At 47.1% G+C, this 9,796-nt stretch overlaps 1 protein-coding gene across 3 annotated transcripts in view; it reads right to left on the bottom strand.

The window, feature by feature from the left end:
* The window catches only part of Bcas3 (BCAS3, microtubule associated cell migration factor), a 498,657-nt gene extending 491,763 nt beyond the window's left edge, over positions 1-6,894 (bottom strand). For 2 of the 3 annotated variants that reach the window (XM_026780237.1, XM_005350452.3), the window contains exons 1-3: positions 6,807-6,894; positions 5,123-5,210; positions 441-495 (exon numbers count right to left, since the gene is read on the bottom strand). In XM_026780237.1, the coding sequence (XP_026636038.1) occupies positions 441-495; positions 5,123-5,205 (138 nt within the window). In that variant the 5' untranslated portion in view covers positions 5,206-5,210; positions 6,807-6,894. The remainder of the gene's footprint in view (positions 1-440; positions 496-5,122; positions 5,211-6,806) is intronic. The other variant, XM_005350453.3, reaches the window with a different exon arrangement.
* Positions 6,895-9,796: the final 2,902 nt, after the last annotated feature.

Raw genomic sequence — 9,796 nt, 5'->3', positions numbered from 1 at the left:
TGAGTTCGAGACCAGCCTGGTCTACAAGAGCTAGTGCCAGGACAGGCTCCAAAACCACAGAGAAACCCTGTCTCAAAAAACCAAAAAAAAAAAAAGATCTCTTACCTTAAACAAGAAAAGTAGTTAGGAATTGGAGCCCTTAGGAAAGGGTTAGGGAGGTAACCCACTGAAAACGCATTGGACCAGGCCTGGGTTTGATGCCTAGTACTGGGAAAACCCCAAAGAGTCCTGACCCCTGTCCAAATCCCCCTGGATTCCACTCAGGAAAGGGTGTCCCAAGGGAATAACAGGCCCCGCCATCACAAATGTAAGCCCCATCTCACAGCCACAAGCACAGCTCCTCCCTCCTGACCCAGTCACTTAAACAAGTTTAGGAAACGAGATTCTGGAGCTTCCTGCCCAAAGCAGAGCGACCATTTCTGTACTCAACACGTACTCACCTGCGGCACAACATCCTGCAGAAAAGTCACCACGCTCTCCATGTAGGACTGTTCCCTGGCAAGGGATAGGGGGAGAAGACGGTCAGACAGCTCACGACGGAGGAAAGCAGGAGGAAGAAAAGCAGGCCAGCTCTCATCCTCTGAGGATTCTTCTTCCCACGCTCTCAGCTCAGGAGTCTGCACGCGCCACTCTCTCTGGTGCAGTCTCCCTCTCCTCACTAAATAAGGGGAACTCTAAGGGCTGACGGCAGCAGTCCTAAGGTAGGACTGGATGATAATGCTACAGAGAGGGAACTGTTGCTGGCGACTCAGAATTTCCTGACCAACTCTTTAAATAGGCTATGAACCTTGCCACTTTCCTCTGTGGGCCAAAGTGAATGTATTTTCCTACAAAGGCAGGCATCAGAACAAGTGTTCGGTGCTGAGGAGACGGCTCAGTAGGTTGTGCTTGGGCCTCTTCAATCCCCAAAACACATATTGAAAGAAAAAAAAAAAAAACAGGGCAGGTGGTGCATGTATATGATCCCAGACTAGGGAGGAAGAACAGAAGGCTCCCTGGAGCTCACTTTATCAGTCACCTAGCCTACTTGGCGAGCTCCGGCAGAGTGTAACCCTGTCACAAAAAAAGGAGGGCAGTATGAAAGGGTGAGTGTGATGACACACACTGTGACCCTAGCACCTGGGAAACTGAAGCAAGGCAATCACGAGTTCCGAGCTAGCCTTGCATCAAAAAACTACAAGCCAGCAGCAGTGGCACATGCCTTTAATCCCAACACTCAGGAGACAGAGACAGGTGGATCTCTGTGAGTTCAAGGCTAGCCTGGTCTACAGAGTGAGTTTCAGGACCACCAGGACTACACAGAGAAACCCTGTCTCAAAAAACAAAATCAATAACAACAACAACAAAAAAGCAAGTATAAAATACGTTATAAAAGTGAGGAAAGGGTTTAGGAAAAGAGCTCAATGGCGGACTCTTCCTTAGCATGTATGAAGTCTTAGGTTCAATTCCCAACACCACAAATGTTAAGGACATTAGCCAATGACATTTTGTTTTCGTTTTATCAGTTCTAGGGATGGAACCAAGGCATTACCCGGCTAGGAAAATGGACTACCACTGAATGATAACCCCAGGCCTGAAGACAGTTGAAATAGTCGCGGTATGGATGTCACTAAGTGGATAAAAACAATTTCTCCAAAATACTAAAAATGTCTGAAAGATGTGAGCAATTGCAGGGAAGAAAATGGGGCTGACTGCAGAGGCTCACACTTACATTCCCAGCACTAAGGAAGGAGCGACGTGAGTTTGAGGCCAGTCTCAGCTACACCATGAGATCAGGTTTCAAAGAATTAATCTGAAAAAAAACAATGCTGGGCATGTAGCTTAGCGGACAGAGTGCCTGGCTGGCATGCACCAGGTCCTAGGTTCCAGTTCCAACACTGCAAAGTAGGCATGACGGTGCACACCTGTTACACGCATGTCAGCACTCGGAGGTGGAAGCAGGGGTCAGAAGTTCTGGAAGGCTAGGAAGGGATATGATGCCACCTCAAAAGAAAAGAGTAAGAGTTTTCCTAACCCTTCAAAACCAAACAAAATACCTTAGAGACCTTCAAAAGCAGGCCAAGAAAAAAGAAAAACAAAATCACTGTGCCGACTTTGCCAGACTCATTTTCATCACCGTCTTACTCTTCTTTGGCCACAGGTAGCTTTGATTCCTAGGACACAGCACACTGCCCGGACTCAGGATCTTACAAGGTCCTCTGGTCTGCTCCATTTCTCCCACTATCCCTACCTTCCCACATTTCCAGCGTCAGTATGGTCACCTTCCTCAGGTCACCGTTACACACAGACCCACTTCTGTCCTCTGACCAGGCTTACAGGGCATCCGTGTCTGTTTCACCCTTAAAGGAGGAACAATGACTCTCACCTTCTACATCCAGAGTCTGTTGCCAGTACAAAGGAAAAGTTGGTGCCCAACCATTATCAGTCAAAAGAACACAGAATGCTGTGCCCAAGATCATTTTTCCTAACCCTAAAATCATTCCTGTGGTTTGAAGGCCATATGGTGGGGTAGCAGGGAACACTAACGAGAACACAGAACCTGAAGACCCAGTAATTGGGCTCCAGCCGGCTCCCCACTCTGGCTATTCCCTATGACGAGCTTTGCCTCGGCTTTGTTTTCCTCACCTATAAAGGAAGATTAAAATAGTAACCTAACTCAGAGCTAATAACATGTTTAACTTCACGGCACAGCAAATATCACAAATTCGGCTCTAGAGAAGACAGAAGGGGGAAGGCAGTATTATGACACCACTGCATACACACACCTTTATTAGTCTAAGAAGACTGTCTTTTGTAATCCACTAAACCACCCAAAGGAAACGATCTAAACCATTGTTCCCTCTAAGTATCTTCTTAGCCATAACCTTGCTACACAGACTTGTCTGGAACCCCATCTAGCCCAAGCTGCTCTCAAATTCACTATACTCCTGCCTCAGCCTCACAGGTCCTAGGATCGCAAGTCTGAGCCACTGTCCCACACTTGCTAAGAGAATTTTAAAACACATAAGATATGGCCCACATTTGCAGTCCCAGCACTAGGAATGCAGAGGAAAGGTGGCTACTGTGAGTTTGAACAGTGTAAACTACAGAGTGAAATGGTTAAAAAACAAAAGCCAATGGCACATACTCTTAACTCCAGCCTCTGGAGGGCAGAGACAGGACGATCTCTGCCAGCCTGGTCTGCAGAATAAGGCCCAGAACTGTCAGAGCGACATAGTGAGACCCTGTCTTGAAAAACAAAACAAACAAAATTCAGGTGTCCTCACACCTGCCTGTAATCCTAGCAACTTGGACAACTAAGGATGGACTGCTCCTAGTCCAAGGACAACTAGCCTCAGAGTTAGTGCCCAGCCAGCCAGGACTACATAGAAGAATCCTTTCTTTTAAAAACTAAAACAAGGGCAGGACATGGTGGTGCACGCCTTTAACTCCAGCAATCCAGAGGGAGAGGTAGGTGGACCTCTGTGAGGCCGACATGATCCAGGCCAGTCAGCGTTTCATAGAAAGAAACAGTCAAGAAAAATTGGGGAGTGACAGCACAGGCTTAGAATCTCAGCTCTCAGAGAATCAGGAGTTCAAAGACAGTTCCACTATATAGCAAGTGTAAGACAAACACGAACCTGTCTCAAAAACCAAAAAAAAAGTAGTTTTCCTATTCCTTCTGCTTATTCTATTCTTTGTCAAAAAGGTACTCTTGAGTCTAAAAGTCCAAATTCTAGCCTTTAAAGATAAACTCTTCCAAAATGTTACCTTCTTCCAAAATTGTTTTAATTCTATTCTAATTCATATATACACATGTATATATAGGTGCATAAATGTATATACATATATGCACCTATATGTGTGTGTGTGTGTGTGTGTGTGTGTGTGTGTGTGTGTGTGTGTCTGGCATGTGCACATGGAAGTCAGAGAACAACTTGGAGGAGTTGGTTCTCTCCTTCTATCACAAGGGTCACAGGGATCAAACTTGGATCCTCAGGATTGGTGGCAAGCCCACTGAGCCATCCAGACAACCAAAAAATGTTTCCTTCTCATGAACCCGTTACTACTAAAATATCCCCTCTAAATACTCATATGATGTTTTGCTGGCATCTTTTCCTTTGTAGTAATTAAAATAATTGCAACTATATACTTCTTTGGGGGAGGGGGGTTTCAAGATAAGTGTTTCTCTGTAGCTTTGGAGCTTGTCCTGGAACTCACTCTGTAGACCAGACTGGCCTCGAACTTACAGAGATCCACTTGCCACTGTCTCCCTAGTACTGGGATTAAAGGGGTGCACCACTACTGCCCGACTATATTATTTCTTTAAACCACATTGGTTCATAAACTCCTAGAAAACATAGCTGCCCTATCAATGAATAACTAAAATACAGAAATGCCCTCTTTCTAACATTTATACTGAGACCTACAAGAGATATATTTTATATCACAATGATCATATATATAGGTATGAATGAATATACCTCTGCAAATATCAAAAACCAACTTTCTTTTGTTTTATATGTATACATAAACATTTCCATGTGTTTGTGTATGTCTGTGGTGCTGGAGATGGAGCCCAGAATATAAGAACAGTCAACAATGTCTTATATCCCCAATTCCTATTTTGTTCTTTTTCAAATACTGATCATGACCCTCTAAACTAATTTAATAATGCACTAACCTGTGGAACCTGGAGTTTAAGAACATTGATTTTTTTAGATTTTACCTTTTTGGTGATACTGGGTGCCTCCCACAAGCAGGGCAAGTGCTCTGGCCCTAAGGTCACCCCAAGTACTCACACTGCTCCCCAGGTTTAGCACAGTCACTGTTATGTACTACATTATATAAATGTGTGGAATATGTCAAGTCAGCTATACCCTCCAACTGTTCTTTTCATTGGCCTTGAAAACGACATTCACTTCATCTGCACAACCAAAAATTAAAAACTGTTTATAAAAGCAAGCACTACCCAAACAGATATTCTGGGTGGAAGCTGTTTTTAGCTGTTTTCTTGGGAGTGGTGGCACACACCTTTGATCCCAGCACTGGGAAGGCAAAGGCGAGCAGCAGATCTGTGAGTTCAAGGCCACCCCGACAGCCAGAGCTACACAGAGAAACCTCTTTTCCAAGAGATGCTTACGTGACAGCCTGAGGGCGAACCACAACTCCAGCAGTACAGCGGCTGGGCCTTCGAGGAGAGTCCGTAGCCATTGCGTTGCTCATAGGACCTGTTTCCAGAAGCAAAGAGAAAACACATCCTCAGTGTTGGAAGCGGGAGTTGTAGGGTTTTATTCACTAAAGATCCCTTTTCCAAACTGTGACAAACTGAATTCTCCCAGAAACGCACTATTTAACTCTAGCTGGCCAAGAACTCCCAGAAACCCACGCGCCAGAGTACTAGGATTAAAGGTGTGCCACCACACCCAAGAAGATTCTTTTTTTTTTCTAAGCTAGGGTAAAGTCTGTCAAGGAAGTTGGCCTTGAACTGCCTGAAAGTCAAAACAGTTTACTCTTTTGCTGGAAATTTCTTTCACAAGCACCAAACTAGAAAGATAAGAGAATAAGAACTAAATGAGGCTGGGCAGTGGTGGTGCACACCTTTAATCCCAGCACAAGGGAGGCAGAGACAAGCAGACCAGCCTGGTCTACAGAGCAAGTTCCAGGACAGGCTCCAAGCTACAGAGAAACCCTGTCTCAAAAAACCAAGGAAAATAAATAAATAGATGGGAATTCTAACACAGAATCGCTTACAAAATCAAATACAGAACCTAGTGTGGCAGAACAATATACGGCCAGCACCCAGGAGGCCCAAGCAAGGTAATTGCCATGAGTTTCCAGGCAATGCAAGCCCAAGTAGGAGTCTGGGGGTGGTGATCCATGCCCATCATCCCAGAGGTGAAGGCAGGCAGGAAGAGCAGTAGTTCAAAGTCAGGTACACAGTATGCAGCCACTGACATAAAGGATAGATGGCCCATGTAAGACAAAGACCAAATGGAAGTGACAAAATATCACTCTGCCTTCAAATAAGTCTGCTGGGGACCAATGTGTAAAACTGTGTAGCCACATTTAAATAGTATTTTTAAGCCTCCAACTATTTTAACAGAATCACCAGCATGTAAACAAACCTATCATATAGACCCATATGATGTAAGGGGCCCCTTGGCCTTTCCCACAGTCTGAGCAAGCCCTGGTCCTGGACTATCTAATGAGCTTCCCAATCGCTGAGGTGGCTTTAAGAGCATAGAGTCTACCTGATGAAGGTTAAAAGGGGACTGACAACAGGTCTAATGGTCTCTTACAAGGTTCAAGGAAGCCCACAGCCTGGAGGTAAGCTGGAAATACCTAAAAACATCTCTTTGAAGTGGCTGTACTCTACCACTTCCTATGAAAACTCACAAACTGCTGATCCCCACACTCCTTTACAACCCAAACACCCTTGTCCCAACTAGTCCAGGTATCCCTTTCTCGGGCAGTACCCCTCGCCAGATCCCCTCAGAACTCTGATTGCCATTCCACCCTCTTCCATCCAAAACAGTCTCCCCACCCTTGTCCTTTAAGGGCCTTGTCACCTGAGGACAGCTTCTTGTAAGCCCCTCAGGCTCCACTCTCCCCAAAGTCAAGGGAACAACACTCCCCACTTCACCTCCAGCCCAGCCACCACTGCCCCCGGCCGCCCTCTGGCCTCTTGCCCGGCTCTCCTCCAGTTTCAATAGCGTTCCCCCACATCCCGTCAACTGGGGCTGACCCAGCCCTGTCCCCTCGTGCTGCCTGTCCCTTTTCCTCTCCAAGCCTCCCCCACACCAAGGACCAGCCAGCCTTCTCACCGGCCGCTCCGCCGGTAAACGCTGTTCTACAGCTCCAGGCTCACTGTTTGGAGTCTCCCTCGTGATTGACGGCTACCACTTCCTACCACGCCTCGGCGGAACCACAGCTCCAGCCAATCCCAGGAGCAAACTGGCCCCGGCGCGGCACCGCCCTTGGAGGTCAGCCTCGCCAACCAGCAAGTAGGGAAGAGGCGGACCCGCCTCCGGAATCCATCCAATCCGCTGGGGCTGGAGGGAAAACACAACAGTATGGAAGTTCGGGTGAAGCGGGCGGGTCAGGTTCGGTTGTGAATGCAGGCGGTAGGGGAGAAAAGGCAGGCGTGTCTGCGGACCTGGAAAAGGTGCCTTGATGGCTTTTCTGTTTTAAGAAAACGCAACGTGCTGCTGATACCTGCCCACCTCAGCCAGGAGCCTCCGGTGCGAAGCCCGAGGCCAGGGACACTGGTGTGTTTACATGGAATTCTCGCGACAGCTGATTCGAAGCAAAAAGCACGTGGACGTGGCAGCTGCCAATCCCTTTCACCTGGCCACTCAGACTGCCCTAGCCCGCCCTCCGCCCCGCCTGCGACAATGTGTTTACCTTCCGGGAGTCTAGGCTGGAGGGTCTCTGGTCAGCCCCAATGTCGAGAACGAGTCTGAATAAGGTTGGAATAGGGGCCTGTAAGAAATTTTGTTGGGGTCCTTAAGGGTTACTGTCATAGAAATAGATGTTAGTGAACATCTGGAAATGGAGAGACCCCAGACTTTGGAGGGACCCTGTTGGGCAATAACAGGGGATCTATAGAGACTCTAAGGAGGATGTCTGGGGCTTTGCAAGATGGGCATTGGGAAGATCTTAAGGGTTCCTGGAGTCATAGACTGGGAACTCACTTGAGAAACCCTCATTCACACTCGTATCTGTGCTTTATCTTTCCCCTGACCGCGTATTAACCCTGTGCCTAAACCATGCTTAAAGGCTCTTGTTAAGGGATTGGGGTAGTACATGCCTGTAATCCCAGTACTTGAGAAGCAAAGACCAACTTGGTCTATATAGCAAGTTCCAAGCCAGTCCAGTGCCATCACCTGAGACCTCCTGTCAAATGACTTGTCATTCCCCGCAAATAGGGACTTCTTTCCTCAGTGGGCTTTTCATAACGTAGAAACAAACGAAGTGAGAAAGAGCGAAAATGAATGAAAATGTCTGCCTCCAACTTGCAGCTTTGACGGACCCAGGGGAAGCATACAGCTCAGTGAATGCCTTAGTTGACCACAGTGGTAGCAGGAAATGATCTTTCTTTTCCTGTTGGGATTCTCAGACTAAGCAAGTAGTCTCTGGATGGGACTCTAGGGTGTCCTGAGATAGGCAAGGAATAGGCAATTGCTGTGGCCATGTGATGAACTGGTTCAGTTCATCTTACTCTTCATCGTGCAAGATGATTGGAAGGCTAAAGGCCCCTGCTGCCAAGCCTGACCCCCTGAGTTCAATCCCCAGGACTCAACATGGAAGATGAGAACAAGCTGTCTGTCCTCTGACCCCCACACCCACAAAACACAATAGTGATTTAAAATAAATTTTAAAGATCTTCTCTTTGTCATCCTTACAGGGAAAAGGCAAGGGAATCAGACGGCCATCCTTTGCTACATAGGGAATTCGAGGCAGCATCTTCTACACGAGACCTTAATATAAGTACATATATGTGTGTGTATATATGAGATAGGTAAGCATGTGCTCCCAGCAGACATGAAGGGACATGAACCTAAATGTGCCAAGGTCGCCAATGGCCACTCTGAAAAGGGTGTTTTTCCAAATGAAGGCTATATTGCTTTTAGTTGTTCCCAGGTCTGCCCTGTAATTCTTTTTTTTTTCTTTTTATTTATTTCTTTAAGATTTCTGCCTCCTCCCCTCCACTGCCTCCCATATCCCTCCCCCAATCATGTCCCCCTCCCTCATCAGCCCGAACAGCAGTCCAGGTTCCCTACCTTGTGGGAAGTCCAAGGACCTCCCACCTCCTTCCAGGTCTAGTAAGGTGAGCATCCAAACTGCCTAGGCTCCTACAAAGCCAGTACGTGCAGTAGGATCAAATGCCCTGTAATTCTTAATGTGAGAATGTGTATGTATGAACGGGCAGGGGAGAGTGGATGCAAAGTTCAAGTGGAGGGTTGTGGGAGGGGACTAGCCAGAGCTGGGAGCAGAGTTACAGGGTAGACAGCTAGTGGTGAAGATGCTAGGGTTTGAACCCTGGGTGCTGGGGGAGCAGAGTTACAGGGTAGACAGCTAGTGGTGAAGATGCTAGGGTTTGAACCCTGGGTGTTAGGGGAGGGGGATGAATAGCCGCAGCTGGGAGCAGAGTTACAGGGTAGACAGCTAGTGGTGAAGATGCTAGGGTTTGAACCCTGGGTGTTGGGGGAGGGGGATGAATGGCCGCAGCTGGGAGCAGAGTTACAGGGTAAGCGCTCCTGGTGGAGAGGGTAGGGGTTGAATCTTTGGTTGTGCAGGTTGGAGGCCAGACTGGACGAGACTCAACCTCATTAAACAAACATCATAGATTAGCCTCGCTGGCTCACACCTGTAATGACTGTGCTCAGGAGGCAGAGGCATGACTGGATCTGATGCCACAGTAGGCTACATGATGAATGTAAAGCCAGCTGTGCTATCTGGTGAGACACAGCCTCAAACTATAAGCGGAAAAAGGAGAGGAAAAACCCAGACTAGTCACTCCCAACCCACTTTTGGTATATGCTTTATCACCAGCTTGAGATAATGTCGATAAGCAGTATACTCTGGTACAGCACCTGACTTTGGTTAGTCCCAGTGAGAATGATGACTTCACTAAATAGCTGAGAATGAATTTGAACTCCCAATTCTCTTTTCTCACCACCAGATGTGAAGACTATAGGCAAGCATTACACCACATTCAGATTTTTTTTTTTTTTTTGGTTTTTCGAGACAGGGTTTCTCTGTGGTTTTGGAGCCTGTCCTGGAACTAGCTCTGTAGACCAGGCTGGTCTCG

Source organism: Microtus ochrogaster, chromosome 7, assembly GCF_000317375.1.
Source record: "Microtus ochrogaster isolate Prairie Vole_2 chromosome 7, MicOch1.0, whole genome shotgun sequence".
NCBI classification, from domain to species: Eukaryota; Metazoa; Chordata; class Mammalia; order Rodentia; family Cricetidae; genus Microtus; species Microtus ochrogaster.
This window is presented reverse-complemented; position numbering and strand designations above follow the sequence as displayed.